Raw genomic sequence first — 13,524 nt, 5'->3', positions numbered from 1 at the left:
AGTTCACAAGCTTTCTTTTTATTTTTGATTCTTTTCAGTTCATGGCGGTTACTCACAGTGGTCGTACTGGACTCGGTGTACCAAGTCATGTGGATCAGGAACTCAGCGTCGCTCTCGTTCATGCACCAGTCCCCCACCAACAAACGGTGGACGAGACTGTAGTGGACTGGGACAAGCTACAAGATGGCAAAGATGTAACACACACAACTGCCCAGGTGAAAATTTTTCTAACCATTTTTATTGGACTATTAAACCTTCAGTGCAACTGCCTACAAAAAATCTCTTGATATAGATTGATAGCCAGCTCTGTAAGCTTTAGTTTGATATAGGGGCTTAGGTATCTACAGTTTAAACCGGACGAGCTTCATCGTTGGACGTGAGACACTTCTAAATGTAGGCGGTAACCTTAATTAAGAAGTTCACAAGCTTTCTTTTTATTTTGGTTCTCCTCAGTTCATGGCGGTTACTCGCAGTGGTCTTACTGGACTCGGTGTACCAAGTCATGTGGATCGGGAACTCAACGTCGCTCTCGTACATGTACCAATCCCCCACCAGAAAACGGTGGACGACGTTGTAGTGGACTGGGACAAGCTACAGAATCGAAAAGATGTAACACACAAAGTTGCTCAGGTGAAATAAAATCCTCAAGATCTGTGCTAATTAAGACCGGGTATCCAAACCTCCTTCACGGTTGCGATTTTCTTTGTTCTAACTTGATAAATGATTAATGAGTTTGAGAATGGATAATCAAACCTTCAATGCAACTGCCTCAAATAATCGAGAAATTGTTACGCGATACACTATCCCCCAAAATTTTAGTGACAATATTTAGAAAGGAAGTCACATCAGCTCAGGCTAGTTTTCATTCACGCGGACCTGCTCTCCACAATCCAAGACAAAAGCTGGATCACTATCCTTCATTCCCCCCTAATCAATGTTTGAAAATGTCGCGTTTTTTTCAACGAAAAGTGGAAAACAACCGATTTTCAACATTGTAAGTGGGGGGAGGGGAAGAACTTGCTAAAAGTTTTGTTTGGCATTGCGTGTCAGATAGAGAGTTTAGATAATGTTGGTTTTCCAGTGAGTAGGAATACCCAATACCCCGAGAGAATTCCTCCCACCAAGGCGAGAACGAACAACAAACTTAACCCTCAAGAACGGAATCGAATTCTGGTGGAACATTTTGTTAGTGACGAACGCTCTTAGACCCACACTATCCCTCACTGCTTCCCAAAACCTGATCCAATAAAGCTTAGTCAAACCCTGTACGCATAAGAACAGCCTGTGCGTTACAAGTGGGATACATCAACTTGTATTACCAGACGGAACAAGTCTCTCACCCTGCACGTTGCTTTTTAAATGTATTTGCTCTAGGAGTGAGCTCACAGGTTGTTGGAAGGACATGCTAATGTCCGATCTATGTAATTGAGAAGCGAGATGGTTTTCAGGCAGGCTGGCTGGCTGGCAGGCTGCTCAAGCTATGCAAAATGGTCTGTCCAGGGGAGAAGGGTGGGGTAATTGCGGCGAAAAACAATAATCAAAGCTGCCTTTAGACCCCCAAAAAATATACATACCAACATAACAAGAAAGAACAGCATACAGGACTGATAAAAACTATATATCTTGAACGTTCTGAGTCGAATCACCCTCTTAGACTGCAAGCAGTCTCTCTTTTGCTCAAGATCCCGTGAGAAAAACGCAAAGAAGAGCGAAACAAAAGTGAGCGGTCGCGAGTTGGTAGCGTTACATGCGGAGCCGAGAGCCGCAAGTAGCGTGGGCGTCGGAAGACGAGCGGCTTACGCGGCTTACAAGTTTGCGCAAACTTCGCGGATGAAAATCATCAACAAATGTATGGAAAATTAATAACGCGACTGGACGCTGTCTAATTCAGCTACATTCCTCAAATTTCGTCAATGCAATCCTTTGTCTAGTATCGTAAACTTTGCTATTCTTAATTTATGTATTGAAAATTTGAGTTTTAAGAAAATTATTAGCCATCAAATTCCCATACAAGCATTGTAATTTTTGACCCGTGTTGCCGTATCCGTCAAAACGGGCTTCTAAAACCGTGATAAGGTCTAGGCTTAAGAGCAAATATCACCAAAAACCAATCCAAATTTGAATTTGGCGGCAGAAGCCGACAAATCTATTTTCCTCTTTTTTCGTCCACAAATAGCCCTTAGGTAGACATGAAATGTGACGTAGTTTTTTGGAGCTCGAAGTGCTTTAAATTCGAGAAAATCGAGGAAAACGATTTTCGCCTCGACGGTCACCAAAATGGCCGATGGCAAAGGCGTAAAATTAGTAATCTAAACTTAATTTGCGTCCGCGTGTAAAGGAAAACCAAGACTTATCGATACTTTTTCTTGAAAGACAAAGTATTCAGCTATCCAAAACAGGTTAGAACTTGACTTGAGCACCATTTGAGAATAAACACACAATTTTGAAAAAAATCCCTTTCAGTTACTAGGTCGAATTCCTAATTTACAAATAAAATTCAGAGATATTTTTCGACATGTGCCATAACTCCAAATTCCTTGAAACTTCGCCTTTGGAACACGTTTATGTTGCTGTAAAACATGTATTAAAATCAGCTTGGGTTATTCTTCGAGTGATTTTTGAGACCCGGCTGAAAAACCCCGATTTTACCTAAAACATGACGAAAAGTAAACAATGGACTTCTGCGTGTTGGTCTGAGGGCAAGTGGGTACAGGCATTTAAGTCCTTATATTATGAGTTCTTTGAACTAATAAGCAAATTATTTGTTTGCACTTGTAATATAACGGTAAAACAGTTCAATCTCAACGCCAAAGTAACTTTATTTAATCCGAGTATGTTTTACCGCATCGAATGCCAGACATGACGAGATGTCGATTTCACACCAAGGCGAAACAGGAAGTCAAAACCTTTTTACTATGCGGCCGTCCAATAATTAATATAAGATAACTAGTCGCTAAAGGAGATATTTACTGAATTAAAGCTTAAAACAGTTGCGTTTTCTGTAACCTATCAAGTTCTTCTGCAAAAAGTTATTTCAGAGTCATTTCAGGACCGGCAATACAGGTTAAATTTGGTAAAGAAATCTTAAGTTTCATTGTTTATTTTGTTTGCAAGTCACGGTTTCATTCCCGGCCGTGGAATTTTACCAAAGAGCGGCCGTTTATTTCCGAAGTAAACCATGTTTCCGACAGTCTTTTGTACTTTTGTCAATATATAGTTTAGTTAAAATTGGTATCTACAAAGAAATCGGAGTACAGCACGTCTCGCAAATTCCAATCGAAAGTTCGGTCAGAAATATTTCCCGCCAAAGCGAAGTTTTTTTCACTAATATTTTCACTTTGTTTTGACTTTCTGCGATTTGCAATCTATGACTCACTAAAAGACCCGCTTGCAATAGTTAGCTGGACTGCAGGATAGAATATTTAAGCACGCCAAATCCATTTAAGCTAATTAATTCTACCCAGTAAGTAGGTTGAATTTTCCCAAGAGAATTCTATTTTCGACGTCACGCTGCATGTAACAACGATATATATCCTCAGTTCTGTTTTTCTTTTTTTGCTGTGCATTTTTTTTTTTGCCGTCGTGTAAAACATACTGCAACCATATAATGATCGAAGCTCTAACCTAAATTAATTTTGAGACTTTTGCTAACACTTCGTTTGCTTTCGGAATGCGTGACGCGTTATATATACAGTAGATTGAAGGTCGGACGACCGAAGTTCGCAAATGCGGATCTTTTTTAGAGGTTTCTGTCGTTTCTCCTTTGGTATGTTTCAAAAATATGAACTGTTGGTTTTTGGGTCAGAAGAATGGCTAAGCAATGCGGGTGGACTCTGATCAGTTATTCTTCCATTATCGGCGCATAAACTGATGAAGACCGATGAACGAGATTGCCGAGGAAAGTCAGAGGTTAGCGAATCCTATTTGGCAGTGATACGAAAAGACAGGTTGGGTAACACCAGTTTCCCGATATCCAACATGGTACCCGTTCTACGAAGAGGTCACGAGGGAGAGAAGAATAGAATAAAAATCGTAAGACTCATAAATGCTACTATGTCGGGATTGCCAGCGGAAGTCTTTCTTGCAATCAGTGTTGTTTTTGTCGGTGCAGGTTAGTATACCTTCCGTTCTACTTCGCAGTTTTAAATGGACACGTTCTACATTAGAAGGTTGGAAAATAAGCGCCTCCTCGCATTTACCTTGCAGTCCCGTTTTCCATATTCAACTGAAGTAAATGCAACTCTGTAACTTTATTTATACATGTACACAGTTAAACAAGTTGAATTGTTTAGAATCGTGGTGCTGTTACGTGATTGTGAAATCTAAACATTGTCCGTTTGTCAGTGTAAATCTAATTCACGTAAAAAAGATTGAAATATTCCTTGTGAGTTAAGGTACCTTTGAATACATGAATAAACTCATGTTATCATTCTATTTTACTTTAACAGAAGCATATTGACCTGCAGAACAAAAATATGATAATGAAAGAAGTTAAACCGCTTTACTTCAGCAGACTCTCTTGGCCTCAGAAAAACACGCAAGCAGTCTATTGTTTACTTCTTGCCAATGTTTTCATTAAAATCCGGTTATTTCAGCGACGCGTTAAAAACCACTCGAGGAGTAACCCAAGCTGATTTTGATACATGTTTTACAACAACATAAAAGTGTTAAGTACAAGGAACTAATAATACAAGGACTTTAAACGCCTATACCCGCTTGCCCGCAAACCGACACGGAGAAGTCCATTGTTTACTTTTCGTGATGTTTTAGGTAAAATCGGGGTTTTTCAGCCAGGCCTCAAATCACTCGAAGAATAACCCAAGCTGATTTTAATACATGTTTTACAGCAACATAAACTTGTTCCAAAGGCGACGTTTCAAGGAATTTGGAGTTATGGCACATGTCGAAAAATATCTCTGAATTTTATTTGTAAATTAGGAATTCGACCTAGTAACTGAAAGGGATTTTTTTCAAAATTGTGTGTTTATTCTCAAATGGCGCTCAAGTCAAGTTCTAACCTGTTTTGGATAGCTGAATACTCTGTCTTTCACGAAAAAGTATCGATAAGTTTTGGTTTTTCTTTACACGCGGACGCAAATTAAGTTTAGATTACTAATTTTAAGCTTTTGTCATCGGCCATTTTGGCGACCGTCGAGGTGAAAATCGTTTTCCTCGATTTTCTCGAATTTAAAGTACTTCGAGCTCCAAAAAACTATATCACATTTCATGTCTACCTAAGGGCTATTTGTGGACGAAAACACAGAAAAATCGATTTTTCGACTTCTGCCGTGCTATGTCTGCTAATTAGAAAAATTCACTCTTAACTTTGTTAAGCGAACGAGACGCGATGCTGTCCTTGTGGTACTATAACTCTACGTTGGATAATTTCTTAGTCTTAGTCTTAGTCTTAGTCTTAGTCTTAGTCTTAGTCTTAGTCTTAGTCTTAGTCTTAGTCTTAGTCTTAGTCTTAGTCTTAGTCTTAGTCTTAGTCTTAGTCTTAGTCTTAGTCTTAGTCTTAGTCTTAGTCTTAGTCTTAGTCTTAGTCTTAGTCTTAGTCTTAGTCTTAGTCTTAGTCTTAGTCTTAGTCTTAGTCTTAGTCTTAGTCTTAGTCTTAGTCTTAGTCTTAGTCTTAGTCTTAGTCTTAGTCTTAGTCTTAGTCTTAGTCTTAGTCTTAGTCTTAGTCTTAGTCTTAGTCTTAGTCTTAGTCTTAGTCTTAGTCTTAGTCTTAGTCTTAGTCTTAGTCTTAGTCTTATACCCCATTCACACCAACTAAACCAGGTTTAATTAAACGAAGTTTCATAAAACTCGGTTTTACAAAACATGTTTAATTGAAGAACTGTTCACACCAAAGACGCGTTTACGTTCTGCTTAGCCTCATTTTGATGGTAAATGTTGCCAATTAAAATTTGTAAACAAAATGGCGGTCAATGGGTTTGATCGCAGTGTTCTCTCTTCGTTATGGCAGTCGCGGCTAAAGGAAACCCGCAAAATTACTCAAAACCAAGAACGGATTGCACAGAGACGACTTCGTCGTTATCTTCGTCGCAGACGTTTCCTCCTTGTTTTTTCTGTTTCTCACTCGATATGTTTTCACGCATTTACCTGTTCGTCGTGTCTGGACCAAACCAAGGTCGAAGTTGTTTTGGGAAGAGACGTGCCAGGGTTGGAATGAACGAGACTGGGTGGAGAACTTCCGAATGTCCAAAGAAGCATTCAATCGTCTGTGTGTGGAACTTTCCCCACATATTTTGAAAAGGGACACAAACTTTAGAAAAGCCATTGCAGTGCGTCATCGAGTGGCGATAACATTATATTGGCTTGCGGACACTGCACAGTATAGAACGATCGCAAACCTATTTGGTGTTGGGAAATCCACTGTTTGTGGTATTGTAAAGCAGGTATGTGAGGTGATTGTGAGAATTCTTCTCCCCAGATATATATACGTTCCCCGAAGTCGACAGGAGGTACAAGAAAAGATCGATGGCTTTGAAAGTCGCGCGGGGTTTCCGCAGGTAGTTGGCGCAGTCGATGGTTGCCATGTCCCCATAATTGGTCCTGAGCAAAGTCCGGATGACTACATTAATCGGAAAGGGTTCCATTCGTTAATCCTTCAAGGCCTAGTGGATTTTGATTATCGTTTTCTAGATATTTGTGTTGGATGGCCGGGTAAAGTGCACGATGCACGCGTTTTTAAAAACTCTCCACTGTTTGCTCTGTGTTGCGCTCGAACTTTCCTCCCGCCCGACATGTCGGTGATGATATCTGGTGTACGAGTTCCTCCTCTGATATTAGGTGACTCAGCTTACGCCCTCAGCGAATGGCTGATGAAACCATACACAGATCGTGGAAATTTATCAAACATAGCACGACGAGAGTGGTGGTTGAAAATGCCTTTGGTCGATTGAAGGGGAGGTTCAGGAGTATCAGTAAGAGACTAGACTTAAATGTTGAAAACTCCTGCAATGTTATTGCCGCTTGCTGTGTTTTACACAATTACTGTGAGAACCTGCATGAGTTCTTCGATGACCAGTGGCTCAATGGTGTCAATATTCGTGTTGGAGTTTTCCCAGGTGATCCAGACCAAAGGCAGAACATTAATGCCATAGCAATAAGAGATGCTATTAAGAGCTTTTTTTAATACAAGCTGAAAAACTTTATGAAAAATTTCACGCCTATTTTGTGTCAGGTATAATGCACCCCTCAAAAGCAAATAATCTATCACAAAGCTTGCATCTCAAACACACACACAAGTGATGTACATGCTTACTTTTCCCCTTATGTATATAATGTAAATAGTTATGTAAATATTGTAAGTAAAGATTTTTGTCTGGGCGATCCTCCACCAGGGTCATGTACTGTCCCATTTGTAATTAGGTTTGTTTCATAAAAATCAGGTGTCTGTTCCCAAAATTTGGTACCTTAAAAATATCAACATACATTATACACCTTCAAGGATGTCACAATGCACATATAATAATAAGATTTAGACTTTTTTGGACTGCATCAGCCAGATGGGCTGCTAAGTTCAAACAGGAACTGTAGCATTTTTAAGTCTGTACGTTATAAATAATCTCAGAAATACCTTTGAAGCCAATGTATAATTATTTGCTTAAGAAGCAGCAGAAAATGAAATTTATACACCCTTTGTTGTCACTGATTGTAAAGCTGAAAGCCATTTGATAAATATTAAAATACCTTGTACTTTTCAAGGTGAAATTTGTTTCACTTCTTGTAATCTATTACTGTTATACCAAAGGTGACAAATTATTCCTTAATTTTGATGCAAAATATCAGCAGAAATTTATAATTTTACATCTAAGATTACACTCTTGATCATATAAACAAGTGAAAAACACTATGACTGTAATTTGTCATCCCTGATATTAGAAGGTAATCAAATGGTTAATGCACATGAATTTAGGAAATAATTTCACCTGAACTAATAAAATGCCTGTAGATTTAGTTAATTTTACTTGTTATTATTTGATTACACATGTCAATTTGGCCATACCTACCACGTGTTCCCATAGGATAAATTTAAGAACTTTTTAACTTAGGGGTTCAGTTTGGATTACCAAGAGGATCTAATCACTTACCAACATCATTGGCTTCCACTGGCATTAATGTCATTACTTTCATTCAACTTGTTCACCTGATCACTGACAAGTGAAAACTAAGAAAGTTCATATGCCAAAGAAGTTTGTTTAGACCTTTTAAAATAAACCCCAAAGTTCACTATTATACATGTAATGGTATCACTGAAGCTGCGAAATTATTCACACATTGTTCGTACCTCTTTTCAGAAACCAATTTGCAGGACTTTTCCAGGACTCAGATTGATTTTTCCAGAACTCCAAAATTCACAGTAACCCAAGATCTCAACACTGCAGACAACTATTTTCTGTTTTGCATTTTTACTTGTTGAGTTTAATAAATTATCAGACCTTTCCAGGACCAGTAGTCTTTTTCCAAGACTTTCCAGTCCTGAAAAATGCCACAGCAAGTATTAATTTCTACATAACAATAATTTATTATTAATTATCGGAGAAAAAAACAACAAGGAGTCTTGGTTAATCTAGAAAGAGACAATACCAATAACCACTGTTGAGTTTAGGGTACTGTATGTGCACAAGAAATTTATACTTACTGCTACAGCATACATGTATTGTTAAATATGATTTTCACCCCAGCTTGAAGCAAAACGGAAATGTAAGTTCATTCCATAATCATTTTGCATATATTTTTTTCACTCTGTGTTTCCTCAATTTTCCCTTGCACGTTTGATTTCATTATGCCTCATATTCTCAAGCCCAGACACAAGGTAAACATGTCAGATTGAGACCATGCCAGCTATTAATTGAACTTCACGTGACCTCAGAACAATTATAGCTTTATATAACATTTCTCAAGCAATTTAAAAACAAAGAGAAAATCATTGCTTGATTAACAAACTCTTATTTATTCAGCTGTCAATTCTTTAATACACACTGGAATAATTTATTTTAAAAAAAGGACCTCAAATTATGAGTCATCAAATCAATTTACTTCGAATTTCATGATAGCAAAAATATGCTAATATCTCTGAAGAAAATAAATTCATAAAGTTAAAAACTACGAAATACTCATTATAGATAAATTCATCAAAATTGGTCAACAAATGATTTAGGAAATAGACAAGAATAAACAAGTAAAAATGTACAGCATAAAAGCTTACATAAGAAATTTAACCGGCTAACCATCAGAATTAGTACATGTTGCCTGATGATGATCTGATGTTGATATGAAGTTCGACTCCTTAGGCTTTAACACAAATGACGCCGAAAAAATAACTGATAACGGATAGAAGGTCTAGCTGAAAGTGACGCAGGCACGAGTACAAAAACGTATTGAATCTACTTTTGAAGTACCTGCGCCAGTTTTAACAGAAACTCCTGATCTTCTTTCCTTCTCTTCTTCTCCCTTTCTTCATCTCTTCTTTCACGTGCATTCTCTGCCTCCATAAATCTTCTATCAGCTGCTTGCTGATAGGACATAAACGCCTGTAAAGCTTTGTCGACTTTGGCAAATGCGTCACTTGTTGACAACTTTCGTTTTTTTGCGCCACTTTTACATACAGGTACTGGCTTCTCATCCTCCGTTGTTGTTGTTTCTGAAAAGGAACACAACAAATCTTACGCTTAAATGTGGAGATCCAAGTCGGAAATTAGTAATGTTAGCAGCTGCTTTGTGTTTTACTTATCTCTTGCAATACATGATTCCATCTGTCTTGGAAGTATATTTGCAAAAATAAACCCATCAACTTTATCGACAGTGCAAGGCGCCCATGCTCCGTTACGTGTGACAATTGTCTAGCCCTCCAATAGGCGATAGTTTTTTTTTTGAAAGCTCACCTGTACATGTCACACAAGCATCTTTTTTTGGTTCCGGGCATTTGCTGGCTTTGTTGTTGTTGTCGCTGCTGCTGCTGCTGGAAGTTAAATCTGGCGCAACATTTTCGACATTTCCTTTGCTTTCTTCTTCACAGACCTGTGTACCATCCCCAATGACAATTTGGGAAGAGGTAACGACTCTCTTTGGCTTCGTGCAGGGCTTTCCTGATAAGAATTCATCGACTTCATCGAAGAACGCCGGCTTCTTCTTCGGAGTTCCGTTTCCTGTCTTCCTGCATTCATCTTTGTAGGAACGATACGCGCTTACCAAAGTGTGTATTCTTGTTTTACAGGCGTCTTCGTCCCTGTCCTCGTAGCCCGCCGCCCGTAGAAATGCGCTGATTTCTTGCCATATAGGCTTCTTTCTGGTACAGGACAATAGTTTTGTTTGTATATTTTCGTCCCCCCACCTCTGAAGTAACAACATGGTCTCTCTGTTCTCCCAAACTCTTCCGCGAGGTTTTTTAACGGCCGCCATTTTGGATGTGTTTAATAAAACACAAAAGTTAAACTACCTCGTCAAGGTAGTTTTATAAAACACGGTTCTAGACATGTTTTGTTAAACGCGCCCGCGATGTGAACGGGCAGTTTAGTAAAACAAGTTTATTAAAACACGATTTAAACATGTTTAAGCTTTGGTGTGAACGGGGTATTAGTCTTAGTCTTAGTCTTAGTCTTAGTCTTAGTCTTAGTCTTAGTCTTAGTCTTAGTCTTAGTCTTAGTCTTATACCCCATTCACACCAACTAAACCAGGTTTAATTAAACGAAGTTTCATAAAACTCGGTTTTACAAAACATGTTTAATTGAAGAACTGTTCACACCAAAGACGCGTTTACGTTCTGCGTAGCCTCATTTTGATGTTAAATGTTGCCAATTAAAATTTGTAAACAAAATGGCGGTCAATGGGTTTGATCGCAGTGTTCTCTCTTCGTTATGGCAGTCACGGCTAAAGGAAACCCGCAAAATTACTCAAAACCAAGAACGGATTACACAGAGACGACTTCTTCGTTATCTTCGTCGCAGACGTCTCGTTTCCTCCTTGTTTTTTTCTGTTTCTCACTCGATATGTTTTCACACATTTACCTGTTCGTCGTGTCTGGACCAAACCAAAGTCGAAGTTGTTTTGGGAAGAGACGTGCCAGGGTTGGAATGAACGAGACTGGGTGGAGAACTTCCGAATGTCCAAAGAAGCATTCAATCGTCTGTGTGTGGAACTTTCACCACATATTTTGAAAAGGGACACAAACTTTAGAAAAGCCATTGCAGTGCGTCATCGAGTGGCGATAACATTATATTGGCTTGCGGACACTGCACAGTATAGAACGATCGCAAACCTATTTGGTGTTGGGAAATCCACTGTTTGTGGTATTGTAAAGCAGCTATGTGAGGTGATTGTGAGAATTCTTCTCCCCAGATATATTTACGTTCTCCGAAGTCGACAGGAGGTACAAGAAAAGATCGATGGCTTTGAAAGTCGTGCGGGGTTTCCGCAGGTAGTTGGCGCAGTCGATGGTTGCCATGTCCCCATAATTGGTCCTGAGCAAAGTCCGGATGACTACATTAATCGGAAAGGGTTCCATTCGTTAATCCTTCAAGGCCTAGTGGACTTTGATTATCGTTTTCTAGATATTTGTGTTGGATGGCCGGGTAAAGTGCATGATGCACGCGTTTTTAAAAACTCTCCACTGCTTGCTCTGTGTTGCGCTCGAACTTTCCTCCCGCCCGACATGTCGGTGATGATATCTGATGTACGAGTTCCTCCTCTGATATTAGGTGGCTCAGCTTACGCCCTCAGCGAATGGCTGATGAAACCATACACAGATCGTGGAAATTTGACCCCGGATGAAAGCACTTTCAATATCAAACATAGCACGACGATAGTGGCGGTTGAAAATGCCTTTGGTCGATTGAAGGGGAGGTTCAGGAGTATCAGTGAGAGACTAGACTTAAATGTTGAAAACTCCTGCAATGTTATTGCCGCTTGCTGTGTTTTACACAATTACTGTGAGAAACTGCTTGAGTTCTTCGATGACCAGTGGCTCAATGGTGTCAATATTCGTGTTGGAGTTTTCCCAGGTGATCCAGACCAAAGGCAGAACATTAATGCCATAGCAATAAGAGATGCTATTAAGAGCTTTTTTTAATACAAGCTGAAAAACTTTATGAAAAATTTCACGCCTATTTTGTGCCAGGTATAATGCACCCCTCAAAAGCAAATAATCTATCACAAAGCTTACAACTCAAACACACACACAAGTGATGTACATGCTTACTTTCCCCCTTATGTATATAGTGTAAATAGTTATGTAAATATTGTAAGTAAAGATTTTTGTCCGGGCAATCCTCCACCAGGGTCATGTACTGTCCCATTTGTAATTAGGTTTGTTTCATAAAAATCAGGTGTCTGTTCCCAAAATTTGGTACCTTAAAAATATCAACATACATTATACACCTTCAAGGATGTCACAATGCACATATAGTAATAACAAGATTTAGACTTTTTTGGACTGCATCAGCCAGATGGGCTGCTAAGTTCAAACAGGAACTAGCTTTTTAAATGTATACGTTATAAATAATCTCAGAAATACCTTTGAGGCCAATGTATAATTATTTGCTTAAGAAGCAGCAGAAAATGAAATTTATACACCCTTTATTGTCTCTGATTGTAAAGCTGAAAGCCATTTGATAAATATTAAAATGCCTTGCACTTTTCAAGGTGAAATTTGTTTCACTTCTTGTAATCTATTACTGTTATACCAAAGGTGACAAATTACTCCTTAATTTTGATGCAAAATATCAGTATCAATTTATAATTTTACTTCTAAGATTACACTCTTGATCATATAAACAAGTGAAAAACACTATGATTGTAATTTGTCATCCCTGATATTAGAAGGTAATCAAATGGTTAATGCACATGAATTTAGGAAATAATTTCACCTGAACTAATAAAATGCCTGTAGATTTAGTTAATTGTACTTGTTATTATTTGATTACACATGTCAATTTGGCCATACCTACCACCTGTTCCCACAGGGTAAATTTAAGCGCTAGTTGTTTTCCTAGTTATTTTGTTAGTAAATTTAAGTGCTAGTGATTTTCCTATCTGAGCATTAGCTGTAGAATGATACAAGCTTACTGAAGGAAAGAGAAAAAAATATCAGAACTTTTTAACTTAAAGGCTCAGTTTGGATTACCAAGAGGATCTAATCACTTACCAACATCATTGGCTTCCACTGGCATTAATGTCATTAATTTCATTCAACTTGTTCACCTGATCAGTGACAAGTGAAAAGAAAGTTCATATGCCCAAGAAGTTTGTTTAGACCTATTAAAATAAACCCCAAAGTTCACTATTATACATGTAGTTGTATCACTGAGGCTACACATTCACATTCACACATTGTTCATATCTGTTTTCAGAAACCAATTTGCAGGACTTTTCCAGGACTCAGATTGATTTTTCCCAAACTCCAAAATTCACATTAACCCAAGATCTCAACACTGCAGACAACTATTTTCTGTTTTGCATTTTTACTTGTTGAGTTTAATAAATTATCAGACCTTTCCAGGACCAGTAGTCTTTTTCCAAGGC

At 38.4% G+C, this 13,524-nt stretch overlaps 2 protein-coding genes across 2 annotated transcripts in view; one reads left to right on the top strand and one right to left on the bottom strand.

Moving 5' to 3' along the window:
* The window catches only part of LOC110069672 (uncharacterized), a 146,075-nt gene that overhangs the window by 103,752 nt on the left and 28,799 nt on the right, over positions 1–13,524 (top strand). Inside the window, exons 13-14 of the mRNA XM_089272217.1 lie at positions 39–215; positions 454–630. Of these exons, the coding sequence (XP_089128343.1) occupies positions 39–215; positions 454–630 (354 nt within the window). The remainder of the gene's footprint in view (positions 1–38; positions 216–453; positions 631–13,524) is intronic.
* LOC149104378 (uncharacterized) lies at positions 8,914–10,584 on the bottom strand. The gene is made up of 2 exons (XM_089271677.1): positions 9,891–10,584; positions 8,914–9,649 (listed from the first exon to the last, which is right to left on the bottom strand). The coding sequence occupies exons 1-2, from the start codon at positions 10,405–10,407 to the stop codon at positions 9,393–9,395; spliced, it is 774 nt and encodes a 257-aa protein (XP_089127803.1). The 5' UTR covers positions 10,408–10,584; the 3' UTR covers positions 8,914–9,392.

The sequence above is a fragment of the Orbicella faveolata genome, unplaced genomic scaffold (genome assembly GCF_042242905.1).
Source record: "Orbicella faveolata isolate gen_17 unplaced genomic scaffold, um_ofav_v1 contig_34, whole genome shotgun sequence".
In the NCBI taxonomy this organism is placed as follows: domain Eukaryota; kingdom Metazoa; phylum Cnidaria; class Anthozoa; order Scleractinia; family Merulinidae; genus Orbicella; species Orbicella faveolata.
Note: the sequence above shows the minus strand (reverse complement) of the source record. Positions and strands in the feature narration are given on the sequence as shown.

What these genes read in the sequence shown, in the direction of transcription:
- LOC149104378 (XM_089271677.1), bottom strand. Translation starts at nt 10,407, where the DNA reads ATGGCGGCCGTTAAAAAACCTCGCGGAAGAGTTTGGGAGAACAGAGAG. An exon ending in TGCTTGTGTGACATGTACAG is followed by an intron (nt 9,650 to 9,890) that starts GTGAGCTTTCAA and finishes GTTCCTTTTCAG; the next exon opens with AAACAACAACAACGGAGGAT.